The 17,582-nt window shown below is 44.4% G+C and overlaps 1 protein-coding gene and 1 long non-coding RNA gene across 7 annotated transcripts; both read left to right on the forward strand.

Moving 5' to 3' along the window:
- The first annotated feature begins 3,507 nt into the window (after positions 1-3,507).
- LOC115556645 (uncharacterized) lies at positions 3,508-12,731 on the forward strand. Of its 5 annotated transcripts, none has more exons than XM_030373814.1 (9): positions 3,508-3,823; positions 7,981-8,097; positions 8,191-8,329; positions 10,916-11,148; positions 11,239-11,417; positions 11,512-11,605; positions 11,796-12,140; positions 12,266-12,383; positions 12,620-12,731. In XM_030373814.1, exons 1-9 carry the CDS (start codon positions 3,728-3,730, stop codon positions 12,640-12,642), a joined length of 1,344 nt encoding a protein of 447 aa, XP_030229674.1. In that variant the 5' UTR covers positions 3,508-3,727; the 3' UTR covers positions 12,643-12,731. The 5 variants fall into 5 exon arrangements, with proteins under 5 accessions (XP_030229674.1, XP_030229673.1, XP_030229675.1 ...); XM_030373813.1 differs by lacking the exon at positions 12,620-12,731 and adding an exon at positions 12,464-12,579; XM_030373816.1 differs by lacking the exons at positions 3,508-3,823; positions 7,981-8,097; positions 8,191-8,329; positions 12,620-12,731 and adding exons at positions 9,957-10,136; positions 10,428-10,597; positions 10,692-10,790; positions 12,464-12,579.
- Positions 12,732-13,163: 432 nt separating this feature from the next.
- LOC115556659 (uncharacterized) lies at positions 13,164-16,688 on the forward strand. 2 transcript variants are annotated; one of them, XR_003979099.1, is made up of 5 exons: positions 13,164-13,275; positions 13,530-13,715; positions 13,937-14,089; positions 14,555-14,766; positions 14,908-16,688. It is a non-coding gene; the product is annotated as an uncharacterized LOC115556659 (long non-coding RNA). The 2 variants fall into 2 exon arrangements; XR_003979098.1 differs by having other exon boundaries at positions 13,164-13,261.
- Positions 16,689-17,582: the final 894 nt, after the last annotated feature.

The raw sequence follows: 17,582 nt of genomic DNA on the forward strand, positions 1-17,582 counted from the left end.
TGGATCTCAGCACTGGTTTAGGGCCTTTCAACAATGAGGCTTATGACAGAGCCCCCAGGCGGGCCCACCAGGCTACGGCAGGCAACTGACTTCATCCTCCATCACCACACTACACTCCCTGGTCACAGATATCCTCCTCCATATTCTGATCCAGCCCCCATCATGTAATCATCCTCCTCCTCCCCCAGCCTGGCCCTGGACTGCCCAGCCTGTGCTCTTCCTCCCCTCTCTCCTCCTCCACCTCCTCCTCCTCCTCCTCCTCCTCCTCCTCCTCCTCCTCCTCCTCCCCCTCCTCCTCCTCCTCCTCCGCCTCCTCTTCCTCCCCTCCTCCTCCTCCTCCTCTTCCTCCTCCTCCTCCTCCTCCTCCTCCTCCGCCTCCTCCTCCTCCCCTCTCCTCCTCCTCCTCCTCCTCCTCTTCCTCCTCCTCCTCCTCCTCCTCCTCCTCCCCTCTCCTCCTCCTCCTCCTCCTCCTCCTCCTCTTCCTCCTCCTCCTCCTCCTCATCCTCCTCCTCCTCCTCCTCCTCCTCCTCCTCCTCCTCCGCCTCCTCCTCCTCCCCTCTCCTCCTCCTCCTCCTCCTCCTCCTCTTCCTCCTCCTCCTCCTCCTCCCCCTCCTCCTCCCCCTCCTCCTCCTCCTCATCCTCCTCCTCCTCTTCCTCCTCCTCCTCCTCCTCCTCCCCTCTCCTCCTCCTCCTCCTCCTCCTCCTCCTCCTCCTCTTCCTCCTCCGCCTCCTCCTCCTCCCCTCTCCTCCTCCTCCTCCTCCTCCTCCTCCTCCTCCTCCTCCTCCTCCAGCACTCTGCCCCTCATCAGTAAGTGTAGCAGCCACTAGTCATCCTGGCAATACTGCAGTTCTTTGTAGCTTAAATACTAAAGCCGTCATACTGTCTTTTAATGATTTTTAATATAGCCCAGTCTTATTCTGTATGGTATGGAATTTAATTTAATTGAAAATGTTTTTATTTCAAACAAGTCTGCGTGCGTGCGTGCACGTTTTGTGTGTGTGTGTGTGTGTGTGTATGTGTGTGTGTGTGTGTGTGTGTGTGTGTGTGTGTGTGTGTGTGTCTCATTCATGCTGCATTGTTTACCGGTCCTCCTCCAGCTAGCAGTGGGTTTAATCCTCCCTCTCATATTAAACCATATCAGTCCCGGCCCTCTGCCCCCAGCTCCCTCCAGAACCACGCTCCTCTGACTCACCCAGACCACGGCCCTCTGCCCCCAGCGCCCTCCAGAACCACGCTCCTCTGACTCACCCAGACCACGGCCCTCTGCCCCCAGCGCCCTCCAGAACCACGCTCCTCTGACTCACCCAGACCACGGCCCTCTGCCCCCAGCGCCCTCCAGAACCACGCTCCTCTGACTCACCCAGACCACGGCCCTCTGCCCCCAGCGCCCTCCAGAACCACGCTCCTCTGACTCACCCAGACCACGGCCCTCTGCCCCCAGCGCCCTCCAGAACCACGCTCCTCTGACTCACCCAGACCACGGCCCTCTGCCCCCAGCGCCCTCCAGAACCACGCTCCTCTGACTCACCCAGACCACGGCCCTCTGCCCCCAGCGCCCTCCAGAACCACGCTCCTCTGACTCACCCAGACCACGGCCCTCTGCCCGGCTCCACGGCTCTGCCCGGCTCCACGGCCGCGGGGTTAGTGGAGTCCTGAAGGGGTTCCCCAGTGTCTCCTAGGACCTAGCACCCTGCTCCCTAGAGGAGTCTCGTAGCACCCTGCTCCCTAGAGGAGTCTCGTAGCACCCTGCTCCCTAGAGGAGTCTCCTAGCACCCTGCTCCCTAGAGGAGTCTCCTAGGACCCAGCACCCTGCTCCCTAGAGGAGTCTCCTAGGACCCTGCACCCTGCTCCCGAGAGGAGTCTCCTAGGACCCTGCTCTCTAGAGGAGTCTCCTAGGACCCAGCAGCCTGCTCCCTAGAGGAGTCTCCTAGGACCCAGCACCCTGTTCCCTAGAGGAGTCTCCTAGGACCCTGCTCCCTAGAGGAGTCTCCTAGCACCCAGCACCCTGTTCCCTAGAGGAGTCTCCTAGGACCCTGCTCCCTAGAGGAGTCTCCTAGGACCCAGCACCCTGTTCCCTAGAGGAGTCTCCTAGGACCCTGTTCCCTAGAGGAGTCTCCTAGGACCCTGTTCCCTAGAGGAGTCTCCTAGCACCCTGTTCCTTAGAGGAGTCTCCTAGGACCCTGCTCCCTAGAGGAGTCTCCTAGTACCCAGCACCCTGTTCCCTAGAGGAGTCTCATAGAACCCTGTTCCCTAGAGGAGTCTCCTAGCACCCTGCTCCCTAGAGGAGTCTCCTAGGACCCTGTTCCCTAGAGGAGTCTCCTAGGACCCTGTTCCCTAGAGGAGTCTCCTAGCACCCTGTTCCCTGGGGGAGTCTCCTAGGACCCTGTTCCCTCGAGGAGTCTCCTAGCACCCTGCTCCCTAGAGGAGTCTCCTAGGACCCTGTTCCCTAGAGGAGTCTCCTAGGACCCTGTTCCCTAGAGGAGTCTCCTAGCACCCTGTTCCCTAGGGGAGTCTCCTAGGACCCTGATCCCTAGAGGAGTCTCCTAGCACCCAGCAGCCTTCCCTGTAACCGGTGGTTATCTCATTACATTATATTCATGTAACATAGTTTAGACTGCATTGTTCTTTGATATCAGAGTGAGGTCTCTCACCAGCACGTCCCTCCTTCCATTAACTCAGAAGGAACCAGAATGATTTGAGGAGGGAGGGTTGACGGGGAAAGTGCAGGGGGCGGGGCCTGAGGCACAGCCGGACCTGTCCGTCAAGGACAGAAGTGGTGCGATTGGAGCTTCTGCAGCGGGTCACGCCAAGGCGGTCCCCACAGTGAGACACCTCACTCTGTTACCAGAGAACCAGGGGTCACGCCAAGGGGACCCCCACAGTGAGACACCTCACTCTGTTATCAGAGAACCAGGGGTCACGCCAAGGGGACCCCCACAGTGAGACACCTCACTCTGTTACCAGAGAACCAGGGGTCACGTCAAGGGGACCCCCACAGTGAGACACCTCACTCTGTTACCAGAGAACCAGGTGTCACGCCAAGGCGGTCCCCACAGTGAGACACCTCACTCTGTTACCAGAGAACCAGGGGTCACGCCAAGGGGGTCCCCACAGTGAGACACCTCACTCTGTTACCAGAGAACCAGGGTTCACGTAAAGGAACCCAAAGGTAACACCGTCTGAAGGCTTTCCTATAGGTTCACAGAAGGAAAGCCTATGGTGACCCCTATAGGAGAGCTATGGAAGGACCTCAACCTCCCCATAAACAGCCTCATCCCCCTGGACTCACTCTGTCCACGATAATTACAGTGTTTCACACTTTAATTATCTTTAATTTATCTGTTTATGGAATATGCTGTAATTTTTCATAATATCACACATTTGACTTTTTATGGCATAATAACTGACATGTATATATACATTTTGTGTTCAATCTTTTCTACTTATATTATAAACCTGACCTTTTTAGAGAGAGAGAGAGAGAGAGAGAGAGAGAGAGAGAGAGAGAGAGAGAGAGAGAGAGAGAGAGACTCATTCACCGCGTCTCTCCCCTCTGATCGTGAATACGAGTTTCTAGTTGTTACGTTAATCTCACCCCACCCTGGAACGCTTATTTTGTTGCGTCTACAGACTAGACCCCTCGGTCATCCGTCGACGGACGGAGGTAGTGTGAATGCGCCCTGGCCTGAATACGCGCGGACCATGGACCTCTAAAGACCGTTTGGAATGCGCCCGGACCGTTTTGAGTACACCATCCGGGTCCTTTCAGTGCACTGCTTTCCCCCCGATCGTAATTGGAACGCCCTAATCAAACTAAGTATAGTAAGTATCGGAAGTATGGATATCGGAATACGTTTAACAGTCTATTTATTGGTAAACTGACATTTTTTTTCTGTAAAGGACGTATGAAGCGATGCATCAGTGACTGAGTGTCTCTACCTGCTGTTTGAACCATCAAGTGTCTCTTTGTATTTGAGCTTCTAGACAGCGCAGCTATCTGTCTGTCGTTCATATTTTATTAAAGAGATGATTCTTCATCTCTGAGGGAAGTCATGGAGCAGCAGCCTCTAAGAGGTTAGTCTGACAGGACTGTAAACTAGGAGGGGAACGGGACCAACTGTTCACAACAGCGTACTTTAACTCTGATTTAGTCGGACAGTTTTTATTTCACACTTTATTGCAGCAGGAAGAAGACTAAGGTACGGTCGTCAACACTGACCTGTGATATAATAATCATATGTGAAGATTGAACTTGTCTATCATCATATATCAGCAGGTTGATCTATCTAAGGTCACAGTCATTAGTTCGCAGTGTTGCAGCACGCAGTCTCCTTCACCCTCACCGTAGTGTTTGTTGCCCGCCCCCCAAATCATTTCCGTGTTCTTGTTGCATCTCTGTCAGAGCGAATGATGGTAAAACCATCCAGGTGAAAGTTTGTATCCTCAGTGACATCCTCAGTGCAGTCAACGTCCGAAGAAACAAAACGTGAAAGAAGGGTTAAAACTTCACGGTAAAACACAAACACGCAAACGCGTGTTTGTGTCGTGTCAGGAGTCGCTCCCAATACTGGTATATCCAACCCGGTCTCACGAAACCGGTCTCACGAAAAGTCGTGACACTGTCACGTTATTTAATCTATTGAAACGTGATCAGGATCACGTATTTTAAAAATTGTCGTGTTTTAAAGCACAAATTTCAAACCCATGTAGGCCTATTTCAATTGGAAGTATTTGTCGTGTCACCAGCACGACTTCCAAACTAAGGTTCTGTGCGGGAGCGTTCTCCCTAATGTCCCTTAAGGAGCTCCGTACAGAACATTTATTGTTAAAAATTGTCTGTGATGATAACTAACAATATGACAGCTTTTGGCCACCCATTTCTACTTAAACTTGTCTGTGAACAATATGACAGCTTTAGGCCACCCGTTTCTACTTTCACCTTTGATTCTGAGAAATTGTGACAATTCACGGATATATTAAATGCAGGTGCGCTGTATGTCTTGATGTTTATTTTATCTAGCCATCTACTGTCTTGTTTTTGGTTATGTGAATGAAAGTCCGCGTCGACGCCTCGCAAGTCCAGTGTCGCGAGCGGACGTTGCCATGACATCTAGAAATCATATCGTATTTAATGGGTTGTCACTAATATTGATGTGTTGGGCTTGATTATAACACTTGAATAATAATGTTTGCACCACGGCCTGGGGGGAATACTCGTATTCTGATACCTGCTGAGTAGTTCCAGTCAGCGTTTAGATTCTCTGCCCGAACCCGAGCCCGACCAGACCCGACCCGCGGGCCGGGTCAGGCCGATATTTCCCACCACTATCCTCGGGCCGGGCCTTTGATCGAGCTTTTTTATTTTTATTTTATCATTGGTTTATTGGCCTAATCTGAGGAGTAATCTATGCCATAAACAGGAACGTTATAGGCCTTTATTACACGGGTCTTCTCAATGCCGTGGCCCGTGGAACACTCCGTTCACTTGCATGGGTAGTAGTCCGGTGACTCGTCAACCCCAGCGTCTTCCGTTGCTAAGCGACGTCACCGTCTTTGCGGACATGCTGGAAACGAATAAATTGTAAAAAAAAAAAAAAAAAAAGACAGCATGTGAAGTTATTTTTTCGTTTTGGCAAGTTCCAGTCAAATTGTCTTTTCAGCCTTCCAAACGAGAGCTGGTAAATAGTGAAAAATGCATTAAACTGTAATCAGAAAACGTGGATATATGCTATTGACCCTAGTGTATCTGTGGTATTAAGGATGGGACGAATTTCGAATTATAAATATGTTGAGCGGACTAGAATGCCTCCCGTAGGCCTATATATTATTATTATTATTATGCACGTCTTGAGCCATCAGTCGGAACGTGTCTGTGCCGCTTCCAGTGGGCATTTCAGTAGGGACCACAGCCGGTTCGCTGCAGTGCCGCTTCCGATTGGAAATTGGCCTTACGTACTTACCCATGAGCGTTCTCTGCCGTTGCCATGGTGAAGACGCAAGCTTTCTGGTTGCGTAAGCACTGTCGTCAGTTTTCGCGGGAATTTCGCTCATTCCCTCGCAAACTCCTACTAAGGTAAGTTGATTGTCTATACGTCTGCTATATGTTTCGTTTAATATGATAAATTACCTGCATAGTTTAAATATTAGGGCGAAGATTAAATCCCCACCAGTGATTCACCATTGGTCAGCATCAATTATAAAGGGAAACTCCTGAAATTAACATAACCTTGCTAGCGAACGGATAATGTTCAATATAAACTAACACAATGCAGCATTAATAATATAATAATGTGTGAGTAATTTAATTGTGTGAGTTCATCTAGACGTTTTCATTTCCTCTGTCACTGTGGATCACTTTTAAAGTGAACTGTTTTGGATTTTACTTTAAGTTAAAGCTATACTGTACGATGTGAGAGAGCTAGCATGATTTGAAATTAGCTTCTCTTCGGAGTTCCGTTTAACTCCTCCCCCACCCTTCACGACTGCCCCAACCCCTCGACACAGAGCCGTGCACGAGCGCTAATGCTGCTTACGGCTTACTTCAACGGCAACCATTGCGTCACTTTTCAGGCCATTCAACTCCCTCAGCTGTCGCCATCGCTGAAAAGCGAATCCAATATTTATTCTCGTTTTTCCTCGAGCATTCTCTTACTTTTTTTTTGTTGCTGCCTTTTCATTTTCTGTCTTTCTTTTTCTTGCCTTTTTAAAAGGATGAACCGGGGCAAGTAACGGTGGCAGTGGTAACTTCTGTTTTTTTTCTTCCATCGTGTTAACATTGTAGGCTCTAGGTCTAGTCCACTGTCATGAACTACTATGACAACAACGCTTTCCTTGCCCTCCGTGAACGCGCTCAGGCCGGCTCAGGCTCGTACACAGAGGGGAGAGAACGCGCAGGCTTGTGATTGGTTCTTTATATTCGGGTACAATGTCTCCGATTGGTAAGCATTTTAACAGGTTTATAGCAGATACAGAATTCGTTTTTTTTTCGCTTCTTTTTCATTGCCCATAAGTTATTTATTGCTGTCAGGATGTAAAAACCAATTTCAACAACATATTAAAAAGTGCATATCACTGAAAATCGTACAATATGCCTTTAAGTTGTGTAAAGTTGTGTAGAAAACAAGCAAGGTGCTGTCTTTGAACAATTTATTATGCTCTCATGGTGCTTTCCCGGTCTTGTACCGGCAAAAGTCTGCAATAGAGATAAAGAAAAACCCGCTAAAACATGGTTTCTCAACGGGGGGCGTTCAAACCATATTAACTAGATGCCTTATTACAGTGGCGTCTAGAACGTCACCATAGGCGGTGTCATGCCAAATGTACTTTTTTTTATTACTTTTTAAATAGCCATAACTTGCTCAATTTTCAACCGATTTACAAACGGTTTGGTTTATTACAAACGTTATTAACGTGGTTATGATATTTAAACGTAAATCATTGTAGAATTCCTTACAGTTAAAATTAGGTTACCGTTTCGAAACGTAACTATCATTAAAACCGTGATAACTGTGTGATATGACACTTTCACAGTAAATTTGTCCAGAATCAACCACAGTTAATAACACCCTCCCAGGCATAGGTGTAGTGTTAATGTTAATGCAGTTAGTTAATTTTAATGCATATCTGATATGGTTTTCTTATCATTAGGTAATGGCTATATTAACATTGTATTTTTTTGCACATTGCTGCTAACTTTGTTTGTGACTGATTGATGGTTGACAGTTTTTTCTTTTCTCCCTGCAGCTCCTTTATAGTCAAACGCCACCACACGTTATCGTCGTCATTTTGAATACCCAAAGGCACTTTTAAGAGCCACGTCCATCTGTCTGCCTTTCTGTCTGGCTGTCTGTCTATCTATCTACCTGTTTGGCTGTCTAACTGTCTGTCTGTCTGTCTGTCTGCCTGTCTGTCTGTCTGTCTGTCTGTCTGTCTGTCTGTCTGTCTGTCTGTCTGTCTGTCTGTCTGTCTGTCTGGGTCAGTCTGTTTGTGTTGCAATGGCCATGAGACATACCATTGACCGCCAGCATCCCAGCTACAAAGAGGGGAAACGTAAATTGCTTGAAAGTAAACAAGACCACCTTATAGCTGAAGCTGAGGTTAGTGTTTTTATATCAAATGAATCGTTTTTCATTTGTCACCTGTCTCAGTTTCTGTACCTTTAATTATTGAATTTTCCCTTCAACACGCAGAGAGCCGTTGAGGAGAGGAAACGTGCGCGTTCTGGTGGAGGACCTCCATGTGGCTCCACTAGTGACGGTGCAAGACGAGGCAAGCCGAGGGGGAGGCGTGGAGGGCGACGCGGAGGGCGACGCAAAGCCTCAGCCACAGGTTCTTATCTGAATTATTTGACATTTATTGGAATTTAATGCGTAAATACTAGATGAGTTTGTAGCATGAAAGAATATTTATGAATGTTAATCATTCTTTAATGTACTCTTTTACAGTCACGTTCCCCCCAGCTGAGTGCTCCCCGTCATCCCATGAGGACGTTCCGCTTACTGTACCTTCAGCGCAACTGAATCCTCAAGAGGCATTTGGTAAATCCCACTGATGAATTGAAGTTTAAATCTAAAAATGTAAAGGTATCACTGAGAAAAAAGCCCTTTGTATTCTTGGTCCATGTACTTTTACTGTAAGTTATGTACTTCAACTGTGAATCCATTGTAGCCAAAGTTTCTATTTTCTTTACAGAAAAGTTTGTGGAGAGGCTTTCATCTCTACAATATTCTCCTTCACCGCCTGCAATACACCATTGGACTATCAGGAAATGTAAAGAACTGGTTCACCTCGTACCTCACTGACAGAACTGAGCACGTTGCCCTGGGCAAAGCAAAATCACACACCAACAACGTCACCTGCGGTGTCCCCCAGGGCTCGGTGTTGGGCCCCACACTGTTCTCACTGTACATGCTCCCCCTGGGTAGTGTCATTAGCAGGCATGGCTTGTCTTACCACTGCTATGCTGATGATACACAGCTCTACATCAGGACAACCCCCACTTCTTCTGCCCCTCTGCCAACATCCACACTGACTACCTGCCTGGAGGAGATAGAGGCGTGGATGAAGCTCAACTTCCTACAACTTAACAGCCATAAAACGGAAGCCATCCTTGTTGGCACGCCACATCAGCTCCGCTCCCCCACCATCACCAATATCACCTTCTCTGGCAAAAACATCCCCCTTTCCACATCCGTCACCAACCTCGGTGTTAAAATGGACCCACAACTTAATTTTGACACCCACATCAAACACCTCTGTAAGACAGCTTTATACCACCTCAGGAACATCGCCAAACTCCGCCAATCACTCACCCTGGCTGATGCAGAGAAGCTCGTCCATGCCTTTGTCTCCTCCAGGTTGGACTACTGCAATGCACTCCTCATTGGGATCCCTGGCAAGAGCATCCAGAGGCTCCAATACATTCAAAACAGTGCTGCCAGGGTCCTGATGAGGGTGCGCAAGCATGACCACATCACCCCCATCCTGAAATCACTGCACTGGCTCCCTGTCTCACTCAGAATTGAGTACAAGGTCTCCCTCCTCACCCACCAGTGCCTTCACGGACTTGCCCCCCTCTACCTTCAGGAACTCCTCACCCCGCCGACAAACTCACGTATACTCCGTTCAGGATCCACTCACACCCTCCAAACCCGACATACGAAGCTGTGCACCATGGGTGATCGGGCCTTTTCTGCTGCTGCCCCTAGACTATGGAACGCCCTCCCTGACCACCTGAGGGCTCCACAGACTACAGCTCTTTTTAAACGGAACCTCAAAACCCATCTCTTTAAAAGAGCATTTAGCTAAACTTTCTTTGAGGTTCCCCCTTTTTAATAGTATTTTCTCCTTATTATTTATTTTTGGTATTTTTTTCTCTGAAGCACTTTGAGATTCTTGAATATAAAGTGCATTATAAATAAAATTTATTATTATTATTATTATTATTATTATCTCTAAATGCCTCTGGTCCTTCTGCCAAGCCTCAAAGAAGCTCTGCATCTTCATGGACTTTTCGGCAGCAGAAAGCCTCAGAGCGCTGGACAGAAGCACGACCAAACCACCTACAAGGCCTCATTGAAAAGGAGGCTGTTGGTCATCCCTTGTGTTGCCTCTGCCCCAAGCCGGCTGTTATTAGGTTGGATCACATTAATCTTAAACTTTATTTACCCAGGGTAGTAGCTGAGCATTACAGCAATTCTCAGTGCCCTGCTATATAGGCTAACATGCATGTCTTTTGGGGTGGGAGAGAAATTTGATACACAGAGGAAACCTACATGAATGTGAAAAGTACATCTAGGACCTTTGTATCAAACCGATTATCTAACTTAATTTAGAATACTGTAGCTTACTGTAACTTGAGTGTATTGTAGTTTATGAGTTATTCACATGAATAGTTGATTATATTATTAATTTTTTTCATCCCTAGGTGCAGAGAGTGTCTCCCTGAAGAGTGGTTCTGTGGGGACTGCGATGTACTGCATCACAAAAAACAGCCACTCCACAACCGGGAATGTCTGACACGTGGGTTCTTTGAACCCATTCCTCCAACCACACGCGTCATGAAAGGGGAGGATGGATATTTCACTCAGGAGCAAGGTATATACTCAACAAAGCTTTTATTTTGCTGTTCACATGTGTCTGCAGCTTTTAAAAGATAATATGAATAAATGGTCTTCTTTATTTATGCCAGCTTGCATCTTGCCAACTGTGAGTGTGTCAAACTGCGTCTGCGATGGCACAACCTTCACTGTGTTACGAGGCAAACCAGTGATTTTAATTAACATCAATGGTAAAAACAATTCACTATTTAAATTTGTATTTGAAGATGATTTCCAGAAATAAAATCACACATCAAGATATTGGGGGTCTTTCAAAATGTGTTTTAAGCATGTTTTTTTTCTTTCTTGCTCTAAGGACGTTATGACTTGCATCAGCCACTGTATGTATGTCAGACGTGCCAGCAGCAGAGGACCCCTGACATGAAGCACTTCCTTCAGAGTGGATATTGGCCAGCCTCTCTCAATACTTCCACGTTGTACACGTTGGACCTCTTGAGCTCCTTTCAGGAACTGAAAGTAATCTCTCCGGGATTCTCCAGACAGGCCTTCGCAAAGCTCCTGGAGCATCGCACCAAGTGTGGAGGACGAGTTAGTATTATTGTTCTTGGACATATTACAACATTTCTGTGCATAAGCAGACAACATCCCAAAGATTTTTTTATTCTATGTATCTTCCAGTCTGGACATATCAAAGGCGACACCCTGCAGCGCAGCTTCTTGGAGTTTTCATATGCTTCGTTTGAGAAGGACCAACTCTGCTGTGGTGCTGTTTTCACCTGCACAGCCTGCACACCAGAAATGTTGGCTGTTTCAGTAGATGGAAACAGAAAGTTATATCGCTTTCGCCGAAATGGAAGGTGCTCCTTGTTCCAGTGTTATTATTGATTGATTGATTGATTGATTGATTTAGTTACATATTTAATACATTTAATTTCTATTTGTCTTCCACAGTTCTGGTGACCATGCCTTTTTTGAAGGTTTATTTGTGGCTGAAGACAGTGCAGTGTCTGGATTTGTGGACATGATCCAGAAAGCTGTGAAAAAGGCAAGTTTGAATCGTAATTTGACAAAATACTTCTGTTGCTAAAATAAACATATCTATCCAACATAGATTTCCTCCCCAACTGCAACTTCTGCCTGCCAACTAAAAAATCAAATTTAGTGAATACATGGCATATACAGTGTTTTATGATACCATTGATTTTATTTGATTTATTTTTGTTTACGTGTCATAGACACAGGGAAGAGGCACGTGTGGGGACTCCCAATGGACAGCAGCACGGGAGACATCAAGAAGGGCATCCAAATTGGATGAAGAGGGCATGGAGGTTGCTGTGTGTCGCCATGGTTTCCTTCTTAAAGCCCTTAATATGTACAGGGGAGAAATATTTGCCTACCCCATGTACCTTCAAAAGGAGCTGATGCCAGCCAAGGCACAATTCTTTGCCATGGATGTGGCTTGCAAATACTGGCCATACCTGGAGAAAGTTGCCAGTGTCCTTCCTGCTCTCCAGGAGCTGACCACCATGAAACCTTTCCTCAGCGTCATGCATGCTCGAGCTCATGCTACCAAGTGTGAGGTATGTTTATTATTTTTTATTATGGTATGTAAATTGTAATGTTTATAATATTAAATTGAAGTTAATGGGTAGACTATATTATGTATATGTTTTGTGTTACCATTCCACTCAACCTTTACTAACAGATTAAATGGAGTGGTAGGAACCAGGAAGGAGCAGGGACAACCGCCGGTGAAGAGGTGGAACAAGTTAACAGCTACCTCTCTCGTTGTGCCCTTACGACAAAATATATGTCGAAAGCAGGTGAACAGAGTGTTTTCCATATTGTTGCATACTTCTTTTCAAAGACTGCATGCCATCAACTCATACTTTGCCTTCAATAGCCCGGTTGGACATGCTCACATTGCATGCAATGTTGTGGAACCAGAAGAAAGGGGATTCCTTACACCAGGCACTTTTTTTGTCCTTTGTTTTTATCATTTGAGCTGTTGTTAATCCTACAGACTTTATCCTGATTACTGTGTTACACTGTTTATCAGACTTGTCAGAGGCTCCTGGATGAGACTGCAATGCTAGCAGAGCTAAAAACCCAGCTACATCTCTCAGATGAAATGGTGTCACAGTGGATCTCAGATGTGATGGAATGTGCAGCTGGTGGTAAGCATGACCAGATAACAGAAAATAACACAATACTTTTCCACTACTATTTGAATCTTCAGGTTTGATATTAAAGATCAGCCAACAATAGTTGGCTGATAGTTGGCTATTTGTTGACTATTTGTTGACTATTTGAATCTTCAGGTTTGATATTAAAGATCAGCCAACAATAGTTGGCTGATCATTCAGGGCAGTTAAAGTGATCTCTAGGGATTACAAGAGGTGGTGACATCACCTGCCACCAAGACCAGCAAACTGTGTGACATGTTGGGTTTTTTGTATATTCCAGTTTCTCTTCTGGAAGTATACATACCAAGTTGTACAATCAAGTTGGGTTAAGAGGGGTTTATGTGTAACATGAATTCAAACATCGAAACTGTTATGTGTTGTTTTATTTTTAATTGTACTATTATTTCTACAGAGACACGAGATGCATCTGACAACCTGCAAGGCACCACACACACAGGGCTTCAGCGGTCCATTGAGGGGCTCTACCTCAGTGTGAGGCAGCGGAAGCTAAATCTGTACCGCCAGAATGGTATTACTACTGTATAATATACACAAAAACAAATACATGGAATTAGTACACAATGTAGAAGCAATTACGCCAATTACAGCTCAATCATTACATTCTCTTCTGTTTGATTGTAACTGATTATTATCTAGATTGTCATTATTACATTCATCAGTCACTCACTGCAGCTTCACTTTCACTTTTTGAGTGCAATGTATTTTTTGCTTGACAAACAGTTCTGTCAAGAGCCTTCACCCATCTACTTCATGTCATTCTAGACAGCAACAAGCTTCGCCACCGGCTTCGGAGGAAGCTGGCAGAAGAGAAAAAGCTCCTTTTTCAGGAGATACAAAAGCACAACAAGCTTGACTCTGCAGCCAACATCGATGCAGCTGTGGTGGAGCACTCCCTGAGTGGAGAGAGCACTGTGTCCCCAATATGGCCTTGGGAGGTTCATGACAGCGGTATGTCAGTTTTTAGAAGATTTTTGTTAAGCTGTATACGGTATACTGCAATAAGTGTGCAAAAAATATTGAGTTGTTTAATATTCATGTCGTTTCTATTTGTATTTTAAGTTTTCTACTTTTTGTATAAAATTGATAAAAGAGTACAATTGTGGTCGATACATTTATGTTTATATGCAACATTGAGTATTGTATTCATAAAACTGTAATTGACTTTTTAGCAAACATTGGAACCAAGAAACGGCTTCATGACCAAGTCATGACAACAAAGCGACTGCAGGAGGAAAAAAACATTCTGGTGATGGAGATGGCACAACACTGCACATGGTTGCAGAACCTGGCATTGGTTCTCAAAAACAAGGTGGCTGAGTCGGGTAAGTTGACGCAAAACATAGCTGTCCATGACCAACTCACTTTCAATCACAAACCTAATAGAGTACAACAATCATTGTTTGCAGTGATGGTCATTTAATTGTACATAGTAAAATGGTGATTTACGTTGTTTGCTGTGGTAACAAGTCTGTGGGGTTGTAAAGTGTGTCACTTTTGCCAAATGTGGAGATATTTAGCACTGTGGCTATAGCCTGAAATCAGAAGTCAACCAAATAATTGTGAACATTGGAATATGTGGCTAATGTGTCACACAGGGTTAGCATAAAAGCTTGTGCTTACTATTATCTCAATCTGAAGCCTGCTTGGTATCATGGCAACTATTCACATATGGTATTTAGATTTGGACAGGAGAGAGCTTTCTACTCTATTGAAGTTACAGTATGTGGACTCATGAAGCAATTTTACTATGTAGAAGGTCTGTAATGTAATCTCATGTATATTTTGAGGTGGAGAGTCTGGAGACAAAGGAGCTGAAGGACTTTGCAGTCTCTTGAGGAGAAGAAACACAGAGGTGTCAGAGGGGTTGCAAGTGGTCCTGCAAAAATACAAGACTGCTTTAGGTCCTGAGGCCTCTGTCATTCAAAATATTGAAGAGGAAGACCAAAGTGTCCACAGCAGTCCAGACACCAGTGAGGATGAAGAGGAAAGCATAATTTAGGTGAAGTGTGTGCGTGCACGTTCACATAACTACACAGATTAGTGTTACTCTTTAAAGATTATTTATGTATTTATTTATGCTTTTTCATTATAAAACAGCTCAACTTTAGCTTTTGATCTTACCTCTTGTTTTTTCCCCCAGATTGAAGCTGCACTGAGGATGGACTAAGGAAATGGACTTGCCTAGAAAGCACTAATGTGATAAAACATGCATTCGGGCGTCTTATATTATTTCACACGCATAGATATTAACTTGGCACTATGGGGGAGGGAACCAAGGAAGGCAGGCTTTCCTATGATTGGCCGTTCTGAAGCGCGATATTTGATTGACAGCCCGAATTCAGCCAAGGGTTTCTTACTTGAAGGGACCTTCGCCCAGACGTGATTGTCTTCTGAGTTTCAGCCATTGACTACAATACAGAATGAATGAGAGGAGGGCTGAGGAAGGCTCTCAATCAAATATCGTGCTTCAGAAACAGCCAATCACAGGAAAGCACGCCCTGCCTTGATTCCCTCCCACATAGTGCCAAAATTAAATTTGAGCGAGAGAGCATAACATCATTCGCGAGAGGCTGTTTTGTATGACCAAAGTTATTCCCCCCTCTCGCTTGCAACGAGGTAATGCTCTCGAGGATCTTTTTTCCTGGCTCGGGGAGCTGCGCTCTGAGTGCGGACGTGCGCACAGATAATTTGGGCGCTCGCAGTTAACCTCTACGTGTATGAAATAATATAATACGCCCGAATGCATGTTTTATCCCATTAGTGCTTTATGGCACTAATGTGTCGCCATACTCAACCGCTTATCCTGGCAACTTCACACCTGACACTGCACCCTTGGGTCTTCTGCAATACACCCACCAAGTGTAAAATAAATCAGATGAACACTACTAACTGCTTCCTGTCAACTGACAGCAGTCAGCTTAACGTCATTACATCGCTGTAGCACGTGAACATTCATTGGTGCCATACTTGACAGCTCTCCACACAGTTACATAGCATTGTGGTGAATGTTCAGACCACTGTTTCATCTCCCCTTCCAGCGTCACAGATTATCAATCTTGGTGATGGAGGCACTAGCATTTTGGTGTGTTATTTAGTTAATGTGTGTAAAAGATGACCTCCTCAAATGTCTTGTTTTGTTCGGAATTCAAAGATATTCAGTTGACAGAATATATAGAAGTATAAAGAAACCAGAAAATATTACATTTGAGAATCTGGAATCTGATCATTTTGAATTTTTTTATTTTTCAAAAAATGAAAAAGTGATTAATCGTTCATCCAAACAGTTGGTTATTAATTAAAATCAAATAGTTGCATGTCATGTAAAATGTAAATCAAGGAGAACGACCATTTTGATTGATAGGGTGGCGTGACTAAGTATGTATACATATAATATGTATGTAATATGCATTAGACTGTATGTAACAAAGAGACAGTTGTATAGTTAATATAGGTACGTACAGTATAACTGGATTACATGTTCTGTTGTCAGTGCTTATGTAAAGCTAACCCTACAGTCCATTTTTAAGAAATACAGCCCAAATTGTTTGTGTGTTGGACAGATCCATTTGGTGCATTTTCTCCAGTATTGTTGCAAAAGATGAATACATTATTGCCAAAAATGACAATTTTTTGTTTTACTTTTCCATCATGTTTAGAAACATCATGTGACAGTTTTGTGTTTTATAAAAAAAGATGGCCTATCAAGAGAAAATATGGGAAACAAACATAAACAATGCATAATTAATTATATTTTGAATTGAGTTAAATTTAACATCACATACATTATTATTTATGTGGATTACATCAATTAACTGATCTCCTTGTGATATATTTCACCCAAATCATCTATATGCAGTATAATGTAGCCTATGTTTTACTTGTAGATTTTTGATTCAGTAAAGATTCATTTTCCTAAACTTATTTACAACCCTCCTCTTGGTGTAAGAACTACAAGTATCCCTTCTAACTTGTATGGTTCCTAAAATTTCAAAGGAACGATTGTAATGGGCATTGTATTTTTAAATACATTGTATTCCCCATGATTAGAAGTTTGCAGTATTAAACTGGATGATAACATTGTAATTAATAACATTACAATGTTACATATAAATGTAGTATTGTTCAGTACTATATTGGGTATATATTATGTTCTATGATACTTAAATACTAAACCTAAATTGTCATGTTAATATCAAATTGAAGTTGGGGTTGACTGACGTCTTGAAAACCTTGGGGGGTGTTCACTAGCCAGTAAGGCTATTTCTAGTTATCTGCGACTGCTGTCGATTATTAATCCATCCTACTGCAGGTATACTGAACTAAATGGTTTTGTTTGGAAGCCACACCATATTAAAACCAATTATAAATCACATTTACACTTTATAGCAGGAAAATAGATCGAAGGATGAGGTCTGAAAGATGTGTTTTGAAACGTTGCTTAATACGTTACGCCATTGAACACACACCTTTCTGTTGGCGAGATAGAGCAGCAGGAAAAACATAAAAAAAAGCACTCATAAATGTATATATATTACCTTTTTCATAAAATATATCTACTCACGATATAAACATATACGTTATGGTCATACTTTAAGAACTGTTACTGTTAAGAATTGGAGTGGATATATGATTTCGGAACCCTAATGTCAACATATTAACCCTAAACCGGAAGGAGGATACCAGAACTACAATTTGTCCCGAGTTATAGTGTGCTGTGTCATAGCTATTGTAGTTCCAATTAATTATCTCTAATATGTAAAACTGGGATCACGAACGTTGCAAGCTCATTATATGTTTTTAAGGGTGGGAAGCACG

Source organism: Gadus morhua, chromosome 13 (genome assembly GCF_902167405.1).
Source record: "Gadus morhua chromosome 13, gadMor3.0, whole genome shotgun sequence".
Lineage (NCBI taxonomy): Eukaryota > Metazoa > Chordata > Actinopteri > Gadiformes > Gadidae > Gadus > Gadus morhua.

What these genes read in the sequence shown, in the direction of transcription:
- LOC115556645 (XM_030373813.1), top strand. Translation starts at nt 3,728, where the DNA reads ATGCGCCCGGACCGTTTTGAGTACACCATCCGGGTCCTTTCAGTGCAC. An exon ending in ACCTTATAGCTGAAGCTGAG is followed by an intron (nt 8,098 to 8,190) that starts GTTAGTGTTTTT and finishes TTCAACACGCAG; the next exon opens with AGAGCCGTTGAGGAGAGGAA. An exon ending in CTCATGCTACCAAGTGTGAG is followed by an intron (nt 12,141 to 12,265) that starts GTATGTTTATTA and finishes CTTTACTAACAG; the next exon opens with ATTAAATGGAGTGGTAGGAA.